General features: G+C 37.5%; 1 protein-coding gene across 4 annotated transcripts in view; it reads right to left on the bottom strand.

Annotated features, from left to right (window-relative positions):
- The window catches only part of csmd3b (CUB and Sushi multiple domains 3b), a 403,012-nt gene that overhangs the window by 211,503 nt on the left and 168,578 nt on the right, over positions 1–22,931 (bottom strand). For all 4 annotated transcript variants that reach the window (XM_047808110.1, XM_027175911.2, XM_047808109.1 and 1 more), the window contains exon 6: positions 5,235–5,347. In XM_047808110.1, coding sequence (XP_047664066.1) covers positions 5,235–5,347 — 113 coding nt within the window. The remainder of the gene's footprint in view (positions 1–5,234; positions 5,348–22,931) is intronic.

Raw genomic sequence — 22,931 nt, forward strand, 5'->3', positions numbered from 1 at the left:
CTAAGCACCAGTATTAATCAAAATAAAATTTTGTTATCCTGTTTTCCAAATGCACATTCCTCTTCTCTTAACTATATTCCTTTCCTATTATTTTCAGTGTAGTGAAAGTTTCAGTGAGTCTGTCTGTGTTTTCCTTTGTTTCTGTCTGTTGCCTTGCCCTGTTAATTGTTTGCTCCGCCCACTTCTTGTTTACCATGGACACTAATTGTACTCAATCTTTCCTTCAGGTGTGTTTTCTTTGTCTCTGATGGTCTCTGCTTTGTGATTGGTTCTTGTTCACTATATCTACTCTGTTTGTTCACTTCCCTGGTGTTAGTCGTTGTCGGTGTAGTATGTTGTCTAGTTCTTGTTCCCTGTTTTTGCCTGCCTATTTGTTGTTTATTTCTTGTTTTGATTTAGTAAAACTTTAAACTGCATTTGGATCCTCACTCACCTTTGTCTCACCGTGTCTCTTCGTGACAGTAGTTACATAATCATTCAAAATATTCACTGCATAATGACTGTAAGTGAATAACTGATCAATAAGCTAGAAGTATACTGGATAAAAATGGCAGTGGATCTGGCCAACAGTAAAGTCTGTTTCACTGGACCTAGCAGTATTTTTAATAAAAGAGATAATGATAATTATCTTGGATCAATTAACCCAGGACCCTTCAGCAGGCAATGCATCATTATTATTCAAACGCTGATATAAATTTCTGCTATGAATATATTACACATTAAGTACCACCTAATGACTCCATAATGTAAGAGAGTGCACTCACGCTATCAGTGCTAAATTATGCTACATCTATTAGGTATGAAACAACTTTTTAATTAATATAAATCAGTCAATCATCTATACTCTTCAGTCATCCTGATAAGAGAGTTTCTTTACACTAATTAAAACTCTGTGTAATTCTGTAGTTAAGAAAAAGAAAAACGGTCTGAAGCTACAGCTGATAGGGTTGGACACTAAATGGTAGATTTTGAGGAATTTTTGTTTCTTCAAAAATATTATAGACATTAGATTAGATAAAACGCCCAACAAAGCCTGGATTGGGCTGTTACATAGATAACATTCTTGGAAAGTATGAAAATACAGTATTTAATGAATATGTATTCAATAATAAAAGTTTGATCTCTAAATATTACAATATGCAATTTGTTATTTATGCCAATTTCGAGCTATTACGAGCGCTAATAAACACCTTATATATGATAATAAAATTTTTAAAAAGCATGCAATATCTCTGAAAAAATGTTGATTAATAACGATACACTCAGAAAACCTTTCCCTAAATTTGTCAGGTTTTGCTTTAGTAAAAAAAAGAAATTCCAGATGTTTAAAGCTTCTGACTGGAAGTGTCGCTCTCATTACACTTGCTGTTAGGTTACACTGCATTATGAACATTAACACTGTTAGGGTGCTTTCACACCTGCCTTGTTTAGTTCGGTTGAATCGTACCAGACTTCGATTGCTCGTTTGGTGCGGTTCGTTTGAGCAGGTGAGAATGCAGCAATCGAACTCTGGTGCACACCAAAAGCGGACCAAACAAGCGTACTGAGACCTCCTTAGAGTTTGTGGTGAGAACACGGTCCGAGATCGAATAGACCTAACTGCAAAAAGTATTGCGCAATATGGACTAAACCAGCTGCCGTAGTGGGTCGTTGGCAATATTTTCGGAAGATGAGCATGTCACAGTTTCGCAAAAGTAATGCTCGCCGCCTCCTGAAGTGTCTTGTGATGCGTCTTTCGCCGTTTGCAGTGCATTAAAATGATATTTTCAAGCCGCATCCGCGCTTCATTCTGAAAATTAAGACTTTGCATAGAATGCTGAATACAAGCGATGTAGTAGATTACAACCACGAACATAATTGCACCGCGCAGTCGTCTCTCCATGGTGTGCTTTTTGTTTACTTCCGGAGTTTCGTTGAAATTTCCCGCAAGTTTATTCTGACCAATCGAGAAGCAGTTTAGGAAATATGCTCAAAGACATGTGGCCAATGAGTGATGTGGATGTTATCACATGACTGCATTTTGGTTCGTTTCAACTGGTGCGCAACAGAACGATCAGTGTGGTGTGAAAAGGAACCAAAACTGCTAAAAAGCTACGATGAATCATTTATTTGCTTTTGGTCCGGACCAAATGAACCGAACTATAGGTGTGAAAGCACCCTTATGTCATGTATGAGTTAGTTTGTAATTATAAAACTAAATACAACATACAAGGAAACGATACCTGGAAATGTTCTGCCTGTCTAAGCTGGTCATAAATACCCTTTAAAGACCAACAACCAGGCTGTCCACAACACCTAGACTCTTTCCTCCAATGCGGCAGTGTCATTAAAGACAGACTCTTCAGAACACCACTCTTAGCTTTAATCAGAAAATTGCTCTGGACATTCTCTCAGGACATTATCTCCATGCTTTCTGGACAAGATAACCCGGCTGTAGCTCAACTGGACCTTCAGTGTGATTTCCACTGAGAACTATCCACAAAGAATGATCAGCTTCCTCTGTCTTGTCTCTCAACGCCAAAGCTGACTACACTGAAGTCATTCCCATGGATCATGAACCACCATGGAGACAACATCAGAACATAATTATTATATAAAAATTCTCTATGTACTGTACTGTCTTCAATGCTGGTGTTGTACAGTAGTTTAGATTTAGCCATTATGACTCCGCCCCCATCCACAGAGTTTGAGGGCTAACAAAATTACTTTATAATGGTGAAAATGATACATCATGCTGTGTCCTTCACATTCACCAGATAACTAATGATCCTACAACACCACCATTAAAACACCAATTCAGACAGTACACTACAGTATATGGCCAAAAGAATATCACACCCACATGTAACTGGATCTTTAGTGTGATTTCCACTGAAAATTGTCCACAAATAGTCATCAGCTTCCTCTGTGATCTCTATCAATGCCAAAGCTGACTACACTGAAGTCTCTTCATGGATCATGGACCACCAAAGAGACACCATCAGAGCATGACTATAAAGCTTCTCTATGTACTGTCTTCAATGCTGGTGTGGTAGTTTAGCTAGAGTTAGTATGTTTTGCAGATTTTACATAATACGATCCAAATAGTTGCTTCACTCACTTTGTACAGTATGTCTGCCATTGAACCGTTTTCCATTCATTATCTAGTTGTCAGTATTTTGAATTTTATTGATACATAACTTTCTAGTCTGTACTCTTTTGTCTCCTGTCTCTATATTTACATTTGTACAAAATCTGTCGTAAATAAAGTATACTTCAGGTACTAGACAAATGATTACCACTGCTAATTTTTGATGCGGCCATTATAATTTTTTGTCCATTGGAATCTTGCACCATTGAATCATTTAACAGTAATTGAATAATTTAACAGTAATAATTCACTATACATAACCTACACTAGTCAATACAAAACATGAGGATGAGTTGAATGGAGGATGAACGTATTAGTCAAAAGACTAATAATAACTGAGTAGAGGTCACACCAAGCTTTAGCTTTAATATTGCTTGGTGCACAAACATAATTAACCGGCTAGCTAATGTTATCACTATACATTCCCATGACACCAAGGACACCTCTGTTTCCCTGACATGTGCTCCACCAGAGCGAAGCAAATAGAAATTACGCTATTCTGGATGAAGCACCGTTTCAAGTTAGAGGAAATGGAGTAATGTTTTAATCTGAGCATACATTATATATATATAAGGTCTGTTTGTGAAACATACCTCACTGTACTTTTTTCAGTTCTACACCATTTTACATTTACAGCATTTAGCAGATGCCATTATCCAGAGCGACTTACATTTGTATCTCGTTTTTATACAACTGAGCAATTGAGGGTTAAGGGCCTTGCTCAGGGGCCCAGCAGTGGGAACCTGGTGGACGTAGGAATCGAACTCACAACCTTCCGATCGGTAGCCCAACACCTTAACCACTAGGCTACCACATTTTGATGCACAGTATAACACATGACTCATGAAATGTACCTGGTTTCAGTATATGCCTGTACATAAAATTCTAACAAACAGAATTCAGACCAAACTTTTGCACTAAATGAATAAGTGTATGCAGCACATGTATTAGTATTAATGGAGTTATAGTTTAAGTATATGCTTTTGACATTTTTTTGACAGAAACATAGTGGAGTCCAGTCAAATTAATTATTCCCTCCGGCTGAGAGAGAATTTTATCTGAACAAGCTTATACACTCTACCCAAAGGACCAATGAGTTTTTGGCAGGAGTGTCTACAAAAGAAAGACTTTATTAGCTGTGGCAGATACGCCAAGCTATAGAATATAACAGCTCTGAATTGAAACTGGGCCGCAAAAATGAGCATAAAAATAAAATAACATACAGCCCACGTAGTGAGTACTCGGCTGCTTTGGACCTGGCGGTGTAAGTCAGAAAACACACCTCATCTGTTCATGAAATTTGCAGAAGTGTTTAGTTGATCCCCTCTGATATAAATTCCAATGGACTGGTTGTAAACTTTTTTCATAACATTTCAGCTAATTAATAATATTTGGATCTGTGTAAAAACGTGTCAAATTTCAGCAATTAAGTCTATTGTGCTGAGAAACTCACAATTTCATTAAAAATCATAGCTTTAACACCCACCACAGACTAGTTGCATTATCAGATTTACAATATATTTAAAATTGATCGTCAACATATTTCAGTATGTAAGGGTTGGCAAACACTTTCATATTTCACACAAAACACATTTGGTCAAATCAATGATTCACTGAGTTGAATTTATGGTAAATATGTGCTCGATGTCGATCGCAAACAATACACAGCCAGACACATGAGACGACTATGGCTTTGGATGATCTGCTGTAAATTAATAGATAAGCAGCTTTTGATGAGCAAAGAAGAAACAAGAGACAGCTATTTCCAAAGAAAAACTTCTTGCTGAATTATTTACTTACAATTCTGTTGCATTTGTAAAGGCACTCTACTTTTGAACAATATAAGAAAACAGTGAAATATCTGTCTCTTAATGTTTTGAGTAAAGGAACTTAAGTGGTCTTAATTAAGCAAAATAAAGAAACAAAAAAGGTATAAAATAAAAAAAAGAAATAATTCATATTGAACAACATAAACATTACGGAAACATGTGAGGTATAAAGTACACTTCCCGTTCCTGTAATAGCAAAGATCTAACTAAAGTGGTTTACTTGTTTACGGCAGCCCTATGGAGGGATATTTCAAGTAATTAAAATGTCAGCTTACCTTGATAATGAGCACTAAAACCTCTGTATCGATGGTTGCTGTCAGTTACAAAGTGTAGCCTCAGCCAGTTCTTGTTGCTGACAATAGGAGATGGCATATTCATCCCAGATAACCTGCAGGAAACAAAGGAAAGAAATCTTTAAGCTTGTTACAGTAAACAACTCATCAGCAAAAAAACAGGCGTTAACCTCTTAACCCTGTGAGACCACTTACTGTGGTGTACGTCGGCTGTGCTGAAAAGAGCAGGCTAACTGACCTTTTACTGGCTACGATACGCCCACCTCACTAAGCTGGAACATGGCAACAAGGGTTATGCTTTACAGCAAAAGCTGTGGCTACACACACAGTATATATAGTTCCATTATTTGGGCCCACTTGCCCCTTAACAAAAAAGGTCAGTGCAACTCAATACAACGTTTTTCAGAAATCTCCTTTTTCCGATGATTCAACATTTCTTCCCTGGCCGGAATGGTCTCTTTCACTCCAGTATGACTCCGCCCACATCCACGGAATTTGAGGGCTAAAAGAAATCAATTCCTAATCTTGAATTTTTTATAATCTTGAATGTTTTATATGCTCTAGTATTACAATTTCTCTTCCCTGGAACTAAGAGGCTCAAACCTGTTCCAGCATGACAATACCCGGTGCACAAAGAGAAAAGTCCATGAAGACATTGGTTTGGAAGGTTGGATTTGAAGAACATGAGTGTCCTTGACCCCAACCCCACTGAGATGAACTGGAGCACTGACTGCACCCTAGACCTCCTCACCCAGTGGTCAGTGCCTGACCTCTATAATGCTCTTGCCATAGCCACGTTCTACAATCTACAATAAAGCCTCCTCAGAAGAATGGAGGTTATTATAACACTAAAGGGAGACAGGAATAAGTCATTTAAAGCACTTGTGGGTATGATGCCCAGGTATCCACAAACTTTAGGTCATATAGTTTATCTTTTGAAAGAATGGTGTTCATCCCTCCAGGACAGTTCCAGAGAATCTATGTCAAGGCGCACTGAAGCTGTTCTGGCAGCTCCTGGTGGCCCAACACTCTACTTAAACACACGCTGTTGGTTTCCTTTAATTTGTCACCCGTCTGTACATATGACCTACATATTCCTCAATGTGACAAGTGTGTAGATGATTGATGACATGCCTGTGACAGAGGACAGAGGTCAGTCTGATTTCTTCCTGTCATCACTCCTTTTTCTCTTACCCCAATTTCCACTTCTCTCCACATTCATCCGGTATTATTGATGTCTAACAGTCGATGCCATTAAAAGCACATGGGCACATGAATCATTCTTTAATAGCTTTCATGGGCTGGAGCTTTGCCATATCATTACTGTTATCATGCCAATGCACACACAGCAGTTACAGTGCGGGTAAAAAAGGGGAAAGGTAGCATGGTGATGTTAAGGATTTACTGCCCATGTGCGAGTCAGGGAGTTGGGGGATGTACACAGGTGAACCCTTATAATGCAACAATACAACACAAGTTCTGCTAAAGATTATGCACTGTAATGTTACACTGTCGTCACATCTGGGAGTCCGTGGTTTTATTCAACTGAACAGCACTTTGGTTGCATTGGGTGTCCTGAAGGTGTACAGGCCTGTGTTCAGTGCAGCCAACCAAGTAATGTCTCAGCCTCAATAAGTCATGTTACCTACCGTTTTTATCAGACAAAGTAATTGGCTTACCTTTCTGGAGCAAGTGTGTGCTTGTACTCGTGAAAAACGTAAAAAAAAAAAAAATGCTGGCCTGTATGTGCTCCCTTTTGGCAGGTATTCCTGCACAAAAACATGCCACACATTCAAAAAGTGTTTCTCTTTGCTAATTGATTGATGGTACCTTAAGAACCCATTAATAAAAACAGCAAATTTATGAACCTAGCAAATCTGAATGAACAAAAATCACATTGGTGACCCATGGTGTGGAGGTCTTTTATCTGGACTCAGAATTGTGAGTATGAGTCCCACCCTTAAGCAAACCCTCGTTCTGTGCAGTGCCAGCTAATCATACTGGCATCTGGAAACCGTGGATTCCCATTAACCCTGTATTTGTGACCATCTCTTAAAAGGATCCTCTGGACTATATCCAATGTACTCAGGTTATAATACATAAGCACCTCCCTACTGGTATAAAGGAACTGTTGCCTAAGCCACTGAGGACATTAATCTTTTATTATCATCTAGCCACTTTTTTATTGCTCTATTAAAATTCCAAAACAGACAAGCTGCATAACTCACAAAACCCGCTTACTTTTACAGTATTTTACTTCACTTTTTTAAATAAAAACACATCCTCAGACCTCTGGACTTGGTTGGGGCAGAGGATATGTGATCTGGTCCTTGAATTATTTGATAAACAGGTAAAACTCTTGTTTTTCAGAGATCTGAATACTGTATTTCGTGCTTTTATTTCTCCTCACCCTGATTATTGCCATTCCCTCTACATGGGATTGTCGGTCAACTATCTCCCGTGATTAAGTGATCTAAAATATAGCTGCTAGAATCCTGAACAGCACCTGATTAAAAACGGAGAAATAGCATCTCTCCTGCGCTGACCTGCCTTCACTGCCTACTGGTCAAATAAAGATTGACACTGCAGGATTTGTTATAAAGATTCCTGCATAGAATAAATCTTTTTCTATGGCAGATTAAAGATTATTAATCGACCCCCTCTTTTTATTATAAAGCCCAATCACACACAGTAAACATTTTTCTATGTTAAATGCAATCCAATTTTTACATTTACGTTTAAATAAATCATTTATTTATTCTTCATTGCTTTATACAGTACAATCTGCAGTGCTGAGGTTTCCTCATGTCTTTTCAGCTCTGGTTTTGAATCGCAATGCTTTTTATCTTTTTTTCTACTTTTATTGTTTTATTTGACTGATGTTTCTGTACAGTCCTATGGATGACATTTCTTGTTGACTTGAAATGTGCTAAATAAACACAGGTTGCTTGACTTGTAAAGGCCAATGTACAGTATAGCAGCTACAGGAGAGGTGCTTGTGGAAAAAAGTTCCATGAAGGTTTTAAACTTCGTCAGAAACTTACCAAAATAGCATCCGCAGAAGGGTTGAAAAAAACATAGCAACATTTCTATGTGTGAAATCAAAAGAACACATCAATATCGGAATGCATTTTGTGAGACCTTCACAGTAACTACAAACCATGCCATAATGCTTCTACATGCATTAATGCTTTCTGCCCATATTTACAGAAATACCTATGAGGTAATTCTGTACTGTAAAAAATTCCAAATGCAGCTGGGAGGAACATGAGAGCCGATTTAAAAGCCCTGGTAGAGAAGTGTAATAATAATTTTAATGAAATGAGCTGTAATTTTGCAGGAATATAAATCCACCTAAGCTGAAAAATGAGGCCACACACAGAGAAGGAACTCGAGCATCTCACACCTTCTGTTCCTGAATCATTCAAACCGAAAAGGAAACAATTTTAATTTAAACATGTGCAATGTGGTGAGCTCTAGTGGATGTTGTAAATAGTATAGAGTAGTGTGTATCATATATGACTGATCTAGTCAGGATCTAGATCAAGCCAGGAAGACATCTGTATCTACATTTACATTTAGCAGATGTCCTTATCCAACACAGCATACTGTGTAGAAGTGGTTTGTAGTCTCCATCCAATATCCTCGAGCTAGTACAAAACTAGCTACTACAAGTTAATACAGTAACAGCAGACAAACCTAGTCGTTGAGGTTATGCGATTTCACACTATTCTCTGAACCTGTGTCTGCTGTGGCATCAGATTCTTGCTCTTGGCAGACCAAACCCCGATGCAGTCTTTTGCTTCTATAGCCCATCTAACGCAAATTTCTGATATGCTGTGCTTTCCGAGATGATTTTTTGCTCAGCACGAATGCAAAGAGTGGTTATGTGAATTAATGCAACGTTATGATCGGCTCGAGCCTGTCTGGATATTTTCCTCTCGCTTCTCTCTCAGCAACAAGGCGTTTTAAGCCATATAACTTACAATACCAAATCGTTCTTTGTAAAATATAGAGAGCACTGCATTTGGAACGTGCTGGGTTACTGATAGGTTAAAAACACAACGCATGAGTGAACAGTTGAAAACCACCAAATGATACATATCAACTTCTTTAAAATGAGCCTGCTGCTAGATCCTGTGGGACAGGAGAACTAAAGTGAATACACATCCTCGCTCACCTGACCTGGCCTTTCTGCTAAAGCTCTCTGCTATTTGCTGAAATGTAAATGGCACAAACTGTCACAGAATAAAAATGGGACATGGAAAAGAGAAAATATGTTATTGGATGACTGCACAGACCTGTGAGGAGAGACAGATAAGAGAGACTAGTGTATAATAGGTGAAGGTGAGAAGACAATAAGGTGAGAAGCAACGAGTGTAATAGTCAATTATTAAAGAAAGGCAAAGACACAGAGGCTTGGGTCGGTAAGACAGACGCAAGCCGGGAGGGAGGGGCTGCATTTACTGCAGCATTTACAATGATTTTTACTGTCTTCCAGCATTGTAAAATGCCTTCAAGGTCTCTACAATAAGTATCAGGGAATAGATAGTGACAGCTGTGGTTAAGAATGAAAAGACAGCGAGCTGCTACATGACAGAATGTCACTACATTGTCTTCAAGAAATATCTGTACTCGTAATATTTAACATGCCTCTTGGCTGAGGAAAATATAAGATATAGATATAGAGGCTAAATATTACACTTTATGAACGAGTACACAATAACTATTAGTTGAGTGTCTGGGGCATGATTTATATGCACACAGATCAGCCATAACATTACAAGCACCTGCTTAATATTGTGTAGGTCCCCTGTGTGCCTTCTCTTCCCAGCAACATGACGTAAAGAAAAAGGCCACCTTCTTGTATCACGCCAGGATCCAGTTCTTATGCTCACAAACCTACTAAACCGGCTAGCCATCACTCACATATATAAGCACCTGTACACCTGCTTATTTATGCAATTATCCAATTATTCAACAATGCAGCAGCAGCACAATGTATAAAAACCATGCACATATAGGTCAAGAGCATCAGTTAATGTTCATATCAAGAATCTGAATATAGGAAAATTTGACCTCTGAATACATAAACACTTCTGCACTGATTATCTCTACATGTGTCAAGATTTTGAGATCCGTTTCATTCAGACCCGCAAAGATGAGCATTGATGAGTAGGAAGAGAGCGAAAGAAAAGGCTGATGCTTGTGTCTCTAAAAGACTTGATGCAAATCACATCCTGAGATCACCATCTTTCAATTGCTCCAGTGGATCTTTGTACAAAAAGTGTGAATCATTATTAGCAAATGCCAGCTTTGAGCATGCTTTTAATCAGCAAATTTGGGGAGTATTAGGCCGTTAACTAATACAGGTAGCTATGCTCACATGCAGAGGCATTTAGGCGAGGAATTGGGTATGTGTACACACACACACACACACACACACACACACACACATATCCCCAGACGCTCATGCAGAAACTTCATCAACCTCCTGTATACCTGAGCACCTGCAGGAGGGAAGAAGAGGAAAACAGAGAGAAAGGGAGAGCATAGCAAAAGGCAGGCAAGCCCCGCGGAGTGGCGTCATACTGCTGGTCGCCTCATCAATCATAGGCGACTGTAGCCCAGACGGATGGGAGGCCGCTGGGAAGGAGCATGCGTCTCTCTATCAAACTGATGTTTTGAAAGTAAGTAATCAGTGTTCTCTACGGGCACTCCTTCTGTGGCAAAGCACCCCTCCTCCACTATTCCCTTGCATTTTTCCTCTAGCTTTCCATGTTCAGCCTTCCTCAAACTTCCATAGAGTCAAGGCCTCTCTGTCCCACTGCAATCTAGGAGCCATATTTCCTTCAGCTCAGCACAATGGGAGAGACACTGCATCGTGTAAACATGTTGGAAGGGAGAACAATGATGAAATAAAAGGAAATGATAAACACAAAGCAGCATCACATACAGTCATGTACTGTATAGAAATTGACTTTTTGAAACAGAATACATTATGAAATATAATTTTTCTGGCTGTGTGTAAGTTCCAGGCACATGTAGTGTAGGCTATAATTCACGATCTTACTGGACATAACTGATTAGGTAGTCTGGGAATAATAAGCCTTATGATAAATAGCCTCTCCAACAGTAAATACATTTAGTAGCACATAGCGAGACCTCTGTTTAAACTACACATAATAGCAGAAGTATTCAGGATGCCGTTTGTCCAATATACAGTAGGTTGGGCTCAGTTTCCACAATTCTGTCTATGAATGATCATAGGCAATGCAAATATACAATATAATACCATTTCAGGGCATACAAATAAACCTGAACAGAAATTTAGGATCTAGATTTAGGATTTACTTAAAGGAAACTTGTTCTCTTTACTCTTTAAGAAGCAGACCAGAGAAAGTACAAATTCACCAAAACAAGGGCACAATTTGTTCATTTAAGAAACATATATAGCAAATAGGGAGGAGAACTAAAATGCATTAACTCATTATAGATTCACAAAGTCAGTGTTGTAGCTCATAGCCACATTAAAGCAAATTGTTCACATGATCTAAAGTTAGACCACAAAAAAAAAAAAAAAAAGGAAGAATAGAATCCCTGTCTATTAGGTCTATTCATGACAATGATCTTATTCATTATGTTACTATAAAAAAAATGAAATGATAAAATTTGATCACACAGGTATAAAGTGCCTTTCTTGCCACATTATGTGACCAAAAGATTATATGACAAATCAGAGCCATGTGTGCTTGATGAAGATCCCAGTTCACATTTCGCCCGCCTGTTGCTGTAAATATAATATAATGATTTCGGCTCGATGTTGGAGCGTGGCTGTGCGGAATTGGGAATTCTTTGTCACAAAAGCAGTAATGAAATCATTGATGATGTAAGAGTGAAGGGGTCTGGGGTTCAGTCAGTGTTCTAGTTCATCCCAAATGTTCACTGGGGTTGAGTCAGAGTCAGGGATCAGTGCAGGACACTCGAGTTCTTCCACTCCAACCTTCTCAAACCATGTCTTTATGGAGCTCTATACTTTACCTCTTCGGGACATTGACATGCTGGAACAATGTTTGAGACTCTTAGTTCCAGTGAAAGAAAACTGTAAAGCTACAGCATACAAAAACATTCTATATATAAATATAAGTATAGTATGTTGTCAGGGATCAGCCCGGACTTCTGGCCATGTGTGTTTGTTATTGTTGTTGTCGTCACGTGCCTGCCCCGCCTTCGTCTGCTCCTCCCTGTCTCCACACCTGATCCTAATTGTGTCATCATTGTCTTTTTTATAAATGTGAGCCGCGTCGCCGATGGCAGCGCGGAATCATTAGTTACGTTAATCCTTATTAACGTTCCCCTAGTCATTGTCAATCATTGTTAAGTGTCGTCCTCTGTATTGCTTTAGTTCTCGTCATTTACTGTCTTTGTCTTTATCATTTATTAAACCCCATTCATTTGAAGCTATCCTGTGTACAGGTCCGTCTCCTTCCTTCCCTGGTTGTGAAAATGTTGATCATGTGTCCAATTAAGCCACTGAATAATATAAGAAAAACATGTATTGGCATTTATTTGTCCAGAACCTCATCATAATTTGGGAAAAAGTACTTTGTTTAATTAAAGGTGGAGAATATTAAAAACTTGGCAACTCTAATTAATGTATAAACCACACAGAAAAATACATTTCTAAACTTTGTGAATATAAAAAATAAATAAATAAAATAAAACTATTTAAATCCTGCCTTGCCTTATTTAAGTTACAGGTTTTGCTTGCACTCATCTTTTTTTTTCTTTATTTTTTTTAATCCTTTACCTAAAATGTACTTGTCTAAGCATGAAGATCTTATAAGGTGGTCAGACATAGCAGATTTCAGGCACCTCAATTTTGCAAAAGTGCTGAGTTTGGCTGAGCCCCAGAACCTCCATTTTGAAGATCAGAGGGCTGAACGAGTCGGTGGGGAGGACGACAATATGGTATACAGCAAAATAAATGGGCCCTTGCACCAGCTAATGACCTCACAATGCTTTTACTCAGACATATATTTCACCTGCAAGTTTGTGCCCAACACCCGCAAAAGCCATTTCAATGAAGCATTTATTTACAGTGAGCGATGGACTACTGCAAATGTCATTTGACTCGGCCTGTAAGGTGCTCTCTTAAATCTGCTGATTTAGTGGCATTTCAGACTGACACTGCACTCTTTTGTTCACAGAGTGCAACGGAAACTAGCTGCACATGATAAGCTTGAGAGATTATATATAAGAAACTACATACACGGGCAAATGAGAACTTGCTACCATTGAAGGTTCCTAGTAAAATAGACTTTTATTGAAATGGGAATCTGGATGCTCATTGTCATGATGTGAAGAAATGTATTTAAATGAAGAGATCCTTGGGTGATTTTTTTTCAGAAATTGCTATATGCTGTATGCATATTTATTACACATATATGCATATTATTATTATTATTATTATTATTATTATTATTATTATTATTGTTGTTGTTGTTGTTGTTATTAATTTGTCACTGCTACAATCAGTACATTTATTTATTGTCTATTTGTAAGGCAACAGACCGATTTTCACCTGGTGGTGTGTATTAATATTTATGTAACATTTTCAAGCCTTATGGTGATGCCAAACACATCTTAAAACTGTTATCAAAAGAGGAAGCATTAATAATCCTGCTTTCTGGAAAATCATTTTAAAGTCATGTATTTTTTGACCACCTGTTTTCTGCACCTGTATTTATGACATTAGATAAATCTCAGAACATCACGTTACATTTTCACATTTATACAAATGAGCACAACGGTGGTGAGCTGCAGTCTGCCCTTAAAGCATCCTTGAGAAACACACAAACACCCTCACAAAAAAAAGGATAGAAAAAAGTTGTTCTAGTTGTTTCTTGTCCAGTTTAAACAGTTCAAAATGTCTACTTAGTGGTTAGCATGTTGGCTTTGTGCCTCTGGTGGTGGGGGTTCAATTTCCACAGCTTCATGCACATGTTCTCCTCATGATTCAGGAGTTTCCTCCAAGTACTTTAGAGAAAAGCAGGTGAATAGATGTGTGTGAATAGATGTGACTGTGTGTGTGTGTGTGTGTGTGTGTGTGTGTGTGTGTGTGTGTGTGTGTGTGTGTGTGTGTGTGTGTGTGTGTGTGTGTATTAGTTCCCTAATGACCCTATGTAGAATTTCCAGTACACAAAATGGGTAAATGGATGGATGGATGGATGGATGGATGGATGGATGGATGGAGGGATAGATGGATGGACGGATGGATGATTAATGAGTTAGAAGTACTGTTTGTGTGTTCTAAAACAAATTAAATAAAGCTATTGCTCCAAAGATGGAAAGTGATCCTGACAACACAGTGATCAACATTAATGTACAATTAAACTATGTAGTAGTAGTACCAGTAGATCAAAATATCCTATTAACCCCAAGCACGGTATATACCTCATACCTAAGAAACCAAACAGATAAATGATGTGAGGCTTTCTAAAAGGACACATTATATAAGCACAAATTGTGCATGCTTGATTAACATGACCTTTGAAATAATCAGGTTTTATGTACCGAGAACAAGTGAATGGCAGAGCTCTGATGATGCCATGGGCTTGGTGCCATAACCTGAGAGTGCTGTGGCTTGTCATGGGTGTAATTAAATAAAATAGGGGCTAAGCTTTATATAAATGACTTTACAATAAATGCCAGTGATATTTTGTTCACCGTTGTTGAATACATAAATCCCTCACTATTCTGATCATTCGTATTCGTCTTTATTTTCCAAAAATCTAATAAATAATCGGCTGGGTCCTATTCCCTGTTTCATAAAATGATGACAAATGGCCAAGTGTACCAAGCTGACACTTTATTTCAGTGTATTCTGTGTAAAAAACCTTGAGTGTCACATACAACATATTGGAGTACGAACCTAAATACACCTTATAACCTCATATACAGCATGTTAGTGTGGTTCAATAGACCACAAAGTCCCTCCAGTACCTGTTTGTGCAGATGCAGATGCATGATGACACGGTAGTAAAGGCACACCGTGTTGTATAACACAGTATTTGGAATAAATACAGCAGTTATACAGCCACTTCTCCCATGGATTTTCTTGGTGAGTTCTCGCTGGACTGAGTCTAGTTCAAAATAACAAAGAGCTCTTGTGGTTATGTGGGATAACCTGCAGTGTGTTTGAAAAATGCATGAGGTACCAAAACACCTGAGGAAAAAGAAGCTAAATAATAAAGCTACATAATGCCCATGTGAAGAAGACTCTTCTCATAGAGTGGTGTGTGATGGCAGAGACTAGATGTCCAGACAATCTGTAGGCCATTAGGATGGTGTACACCATTCAGTAAACCAGTCTAAAGGAAGCCCACCATAAAACAGACCCTGCAGGGATCTGAGAATGAGAGTTACATGGAGTCAAGGCTCCAGTTCTCTGGCTAATATAGTGCTGTTTAGCACAGAACAGCATGTAGTAGGCACCGTGAGGGAAACCATGCTAGCTGCTGCTGATGGGAGGACAAGTCTCAGTCTGGAGAATGAAGGGTAAACAGTTTTACACGCTTCACCTTCTTTAATTGAGCATCAAACAGCTCTGCCTATAAACTATTAAGGAGCCATTGTAAAAGTGCGCATCATTAAATGCATGTTCGGTGTAAATGCAAAAGCACCTTTAATTAATGGCGTGTTTGTCACATATTAACACATCTGAAAATATCACCATGCAAAGTTACGGTTAAAACTTTGTTCTTCCATCTCAGAAATATTGCCAGATTGCGTCCAATGCTGTCATTTTCTGTTGCTGAGAGACTGATCAACTCTTTCGTGTTTTCCCGCATTGATTACTGCAATGCCTTGTTGGCTGGGATGTCTAAAGCTACCTTAAACAAATTACAGGTAGTGCAAAATTCGGCTGCTAGAATTCTCACTAGAACAAAGTTAAGAGATCCTATTACTCCCGTTTTGGAGTCCTTGCACTGGCTCCCCGTTAGGTTTAGGGTTGATTTTAAGATTCTGATGCTTACCTACACGGCCTTACACGGGTTAGCGCCTGAATATTTGGCTGATCTTTTAATTCCTTATATTCCATCTCGCAACCTTCGGTTTTCTGAAACTGGTCTTTTAACTGTTCCTTTAACTCGTTTAAAATCGATGGGAGATAGGGCTTTTTCTATTCACTAGCTCCAAAACTGTGGAATTCATTACCAACTGAGATAAGGCAAGCAAAATCTCTTGGCACTTTTAAATCTCAGCTTAAAACTCATTTTTTAAGTAGCTTTTAATTTGACTAATTGTAATTTTACATAATGCTTATTTTATAGTCTATTTTTGTTGCTTTAATTTTAATCTTTATATTATGTGTGTATTTTTGTTATTTTTATTCTGCTTTTGTAAAGCGCTATGAGATGTTCTATATAAGGCGCTATAGAAAATAAAGGTTATTATTATTATTATTATTATTATTATTATTATTATTATTATTATTATTATTATAAGTTTACCCAGAGGATTAGAACATACAGTACCTGAGCACCAATATTTTTATAGTGGAAGCTACTTGAGCAAAAAAGTTAATGTATAACAGTTATTAAATATAAAATGTATTTTTATCATTAAATAGCAGCAATAATTTCAAATAGTTCAAATTTCAAATTTCAACCTAATCAAACATCTGGGATTTTTTAATTTTTTTAATGAATTCCCCAATTAGTACAATTCGGCTTGTACAGTAGACTTCTCGAAGGATGAAGTTTATGGTATCTCACTACCTAAAGCGCACACATCCCGAGTGAAGCACATGTGATGGTGAGAGGGAATGTCTCTTCTACACCAGCCCTCATAGCATTCTTGCACAAAGTCCCATGATTATTGATGTGTTGGCAGAAACAAAGTGTGATTATTGAAAATTTGAATCTGCATCTAATTCGAGTCAAAAACAACTTTGCTGACTTGCCAATGGATTTAAGAGCTGCAATCAAACACTACACTTAACTCCAAATAACATTATCCTATTGAATAAAGTTCTGCTTCATGGAAATGTTGGCAGCAGCAGGAATATACAGTAAGAAATATAAATAAAATACCACAAAACAAAAAAGTAACACTGCAAAACAATCCGAGTGTCCATGAGGCAGACGATGAGGAGGAGACTCGCTTCTTCTTCCTATACTGTACTTATCACCTACATTAGAACATTCCCTTACAGCAACAAAGCAACAAACTATGAAATAAAGCAGCTCCTTCTCTACTTTCTAGAAAACTTACAGCAGCCAGTGGCAGTAAATATACTTGAGACACAACAGCTGCTGAAAAAAACAATCTAATTACTGACAACAAAACAGAGAAAATGCAGAAAAATCCAACCCAACACATATATTTATCTCCTTTCTTCCATTCCATCCCCTTCCTGCTTTGAAACTTTCTTTTTATTATTTGCTCAGAGAAACTGCTTAAGCCACATCTCGACTCTAAATCAACCAGAGAGATTGCACAGCATTCGTACCTGAAATCTCTCTCTCTCTCTCTCTCTCTCTCTCTCTCTCTCTCTCTCTCTCTCTCTCTCTCACTGATGTCTTGATTATAAAAAATAATATACATGTGAAAAAGATATAACCAACTAACCAACTACCCAACTAAATAAATAAATAAATAAATACCGCTAAACAATGCACAGAATAAAAAAAAACAACAAAAGTGCTCAAAAGTTTGCATACCCTGAAAGAAATTGTTAAACATTGCCATTTGTTTGGAAAATATAACTGCAAAAGTATTAAAAGTGAAATTATAACTGTCAAAAGTCATCATCACATAGTTGTTTGACTCCTTTTTAAAACCTAATGATAACTGAAATCACCAAAGTTTTCATATCCTTCAATAACATTATAAACACACAGGTTGACACACAGGTTTAAATGGCTATTAAAGGGAAGTTTCCACACCTGTGACTCATTGTGATGGTAATTAGTGTCTGCGCATAAATAGTCAGTGTGTTTCTCAGTTCATGAGGTGATGCTCTGACTGAGCTGGTTACTGCACCATGGGGAAGACAAAAGTACTGCCAGTGAACCTACAGTAATAAGGTAGTTGAACTTATAATCATATAAAGCAGGAAAAGGATATAATAAAAACATATCGTAACACTTCAAAATGCCAGTCATTTCTGTTCAAACTCTGATAAAGAGGTGGAAATGAATACTAAGCCATCGTCAGGTAGACCAAGAAAGATTTCACTCACTACTGCCAGAAGAATTTTTCAGGACACAAAGAAAAAACTGCTCTGGAAAAAAGTGGTGATGTTTCAAGGAGCACAATAAGGAGCTACTTGAACACAAATGACCTGCACGTTCGAGTTGTCTGGAGAATCTCCTTACTGCTTCCATGCCACAAAAAGGCCAGTTTTTCAGTATACCAGACAGCACCTAGACAAGCCTCACAGCTTCTGGAGTCATTTAGAGTGATGAGAACAAAACTGAACTTTATAGTCACTACCATAAACACTATGCTTGGAGAGGAGTCAAAAAGGCCTATGGTGAAAAGTACACCATCCCCACTGTAAAGCTTGTAGTGGATCTCTTATGTTTTGGGGCTGTGTGAGCTCCAGTGGCACAGGGATGTTAGTAAAAAATGATGTCAATATGAATGCAGCATGTTAACAGAAATTACTGGCAGACAATTTGCATTCTACAGCATGAAAGCTGTGCATGGGATGCACTGAAATGTTCCAACATGACAATTATCCAAAACACAAGGCAAGGTTGGTCTTCAATTGCTTCAGCAGAAAAGGTTGAAGGTTCTGGATAAGTCATCAGTCTCCTGACCTCAATATCATTGAGCCAATTTGGGGAGATCTCAAAAGTATAGTTTGTGCAAGACAACCGAAACATTTACAGGAACTGGAGGCATTTCCTAAGATGTATGGGCGGCTACGTATACCACCTGAGAGAATTAAGGACCTCATGCAAAAAGACTGCCATTACTGATGCTAAAGGTGGCAATATATGATATTAAGTACTAAAGCTATGCAAACTTTTTTTCTTTATTGTTATGTTTAATGATTTTGCCATTCTGTTATGCCTTACATATTAACTTGAGTACTATAAGAAATAAAATTTTTGTTTTTGCCTTTTCACTCATATTTACTTTACAAAAAGGTACACACCCTGCAAATTCTCTGAAGGTGTGCAAACATTTCAGCACAGTTGTAATGTGAACTGTGTATATATACATAAATATGAAACATTTGGCAACCACAATAACAAGTTGCACATCTACACTCTATATCTTTATAGTTCATTCACAATCATTTATTAATCATTTATTTTTTAGTACAGAGACAGAGGGCATTCACTAAATTCCAGGGGTTTCGTTACCATGACGTAAAGTGGGCGTGTTTCTGGAGGTCTTGGAAAAACGCCCTCTTTCAAAAAATAAGAGCATACCTACGATGGATAATGACGGACAAAACAGTCATACAGGTAGATTTTATATTTTATATCTATTATGCTTTATAATCTTACAGTTAACCTATTTTTGAAAACAAATAAACAACAAAAAACTACGGTTAGGGTTAGATGATCAAATAGGCCACGCCTGCCCGATGATGCAATATCTGTTACGCTGTTCTGAAATCCCTGGAAATAAGTGCATCCCCAGAGACAGAGGGCAAGAGTTGGGGGTCATGTGGCTTTAACTGCTCTATGCAAAATGCCATTATTGTCTGTCTTTAACATGGTTCACTGTTTAAATATCTCAACATGTGCTGATCTGATGTCCAATGAGAACCAGTTGTTGCTGATCAGGGCTTTTCCCGAGGATCTTTCCACCTAGGCTAAGCAGAGTGATCAGAATTCCTCACCTTGCAGTCCACAGCTAGTTACATCTCCGCTGAAAATCAACACAATACTCAAACTGTCTATTTAGTTGATAAGCTGTCTGCTAAAACTTGTCACAGATTTAATGCTGTGTAGGACTGTACTCCACTTGTCAGGAAAATTCTTACCAAACAGGAAAAGGTCTATTAATGCTGGCACTACTTACGTTAAGACAATATTAGATCTTAGATATACGATAATTTTTTGCCCTTGCATTAACTCCTATAGCATGACACGACACCCTATTAAAATATGACATGAAAAATATTATCCCAAAATATATACAGCCATCAACTTGACATATTTTCTCATTAACTCATTTCACAATTGTAAATATTACTGTGTCAGATGTTCAGTTCCAAAATTAATGAAGAAAGAGGAGTCAAACCTTAAAACTTAAAAATCTATGTGTGTATTTTTAAGCTCATGCCTGCTTTTTGACACCCCGTTGCTTTACCAAAGACAACGCACACAGCAACAGCATTGTTTAATCTGTTGTTCAGAAAAATAAATGACACACCACCAAAAAAAAAACAATCTGAGTGTCCATGAGGCAGAAGATGAGGAAGAGACTCGCTTCTTCTTCCTATACTTATCACTTACATTAGAACATTCCCTTACAGCAACAAAGCAACAAACTATGGAATAAAGCAGCTCCTTCTCTACTTTCTAGAAAACATACTGCAGACAGAGTGGCACAACAGCTGCTGGGAAAAAACAACAACACAGGAACGTTCCCTTACATTAACAAACAATATACAGATACTGTAGATAGATAGATAGATAGATAGATAGATAGATAGATAGATAGATAGATAGATAGATAGACAGACAGACTGCACTGATAAAGATGACTTGCTTACATGAAACACTAAAAGAATATTTTTAATGAAATAAAACCCAAAGATTTTCCGAAAATCAACAAAGAGAGAAAGGATCACAGCACACAACATGGATCACAGTATTTTCTTTTGCTAATAGTGTGTCTACTGAGACCATATGACCCTTTTTTTATTTATACATCCAATTGTATTTAGTGTTTTTTTTTTTTTTAGCTAATATTAAATATCAATATTGAATCACATTAGTTGAATGTACCACAAAGACTAAGACTGGATTTGGTTTAAAAGTCAGTAAATCTACAGAAAGGTTTTGACACTACTCTGTGTTTAGGACCATGTTCTTTCACTGGCTGGTTTACTGCAGCCTTGCTCTGCATTGCTCATTCAAAGCTGCCCAAGATGGGAAAAAAAAATGAAAACACTGCCATCACAACCCATACAAGTGTAATCAGTTGGACTTTCCATTTCTCTAAAGCGACTGGTTGTTTTTTCTGCTGTGTAGGCTTCAGTAAAAAGGCTGAGTGATACGAGGAGAGGGAACTGTAAACAGGTTTACAAGGAGAAACATGTAGGTACAGATCAATTTTCTACATTCTGCTGATCAGACTTTTCTGACCTATCACCCAGAGAGGTTTTTGTAGGATAGCAAATAAATACTTTTTGTGAGGAAAACCTTTGTGAACTCAGTGAGATAATGTAGATTTCTGCCTGACATTGCAGGACTGTGCTCGTTTTACAGGCGCCTCCAGATAAATGTGGGTCCGCACACAGAAAATTACGGTATTACTTTTTTTTATGATGCAGAATACTTTTTAGAAGGTCTGACATAGAAGAGACAGAGACTGCATTGGGACTGGGATCAATTAAAAAAATAAAATGAAAAGTATCGAAATATATTTTTTGAAAATGTATAAACAACAAAATGCATTAAAAAATAATATCTCCGTAAAAGGAATCACTTTAATTACATTTTATTTGTATATGGCTTTTAACAGGCAAAACATTTTAATACTATAAACAATTAAATAAATGCCAATCAACACCTGTATCTGTAGTTACTTTTGTTTCACCAAATGATTCTGATGTTTTGATAAATGAGCAGCTCTGTTTTCTATCATCTCTCTACTCACTATAAATTATATCCAGCTCATCTCAAAGCCCCAGGTGGCGCTGTCTGAATTATCATTCCACAGCAGAGAGCATGTGATTGAAAGGCCTTGTCTCTTATTGTCGTCTTCTGAATCACTGAATCACAGCATCCTTCTTCAGCAATCGATAAGCATAGAACATTGCCAAACATATCTTAATTCTGAGCGAGGTCTGCTGTACAGCTGATGAGCAGTCGCTGTGTTTGCTTTGTTTAGCTATAAGATTTAAGAGACCTGATGTATGTTCCGACCATACCGATGGCTCATCTGTAACATTTCCGAGCCCTGTGGTCTAACTGCACATATCCCTTCCCTGACTATTTATCTCTGACTGTTGGAAATGATATTTATCCCCATTTATGTCACAGACTCTGACCAACTAAATTCATTTTTCCGATTTTGTCTGCATTTTGACTTTTATTGTTGAATTCTAGTAATAGTACTAGGGCCAGTTTTTGTCTAGTTCCTGCATAGAAACTCAACTGTGTAACAATTCTGTGATTTTAAAGCATTGAGCCTCAATAGGGTTAAATAAATGAACCCCAATAAGGTTAAATTAGTGACAACTTTAAAATGTTAAATGATTAATTTGAAATACTTTAGTATGAAACGTATCTCGTATATTCAATGGCATGCAAATAACATTTGTTTCATTAATAATAATTTTAACCTTTTAATTTTAAAAGGTAGATAATCTTATAAAAGTCTCAAGCTAAGTTAATCATATACTTTATATTTTGTCCTGTAAAAAAATCTATTTTCAATTGAATTTAATTCATGGTATTATAGCTACTACTACTACTA

Source organism: Tachysurus fulvidraco, chromosome 24 (assembly GCF_022655615.1).
Source record: "Tachysurus fulvidraco isolate hzauxx_2018 chromosome 24, HZAU_PFXX_2.0, whole genome shotgun sequence".
NCBI classification, from domain to species: Eukaryota; Metazoa; Chordata; class Actinopteri; order Siluriformes; family Bagridae; genus Tachysurus; species Tachysurus fulvidraco.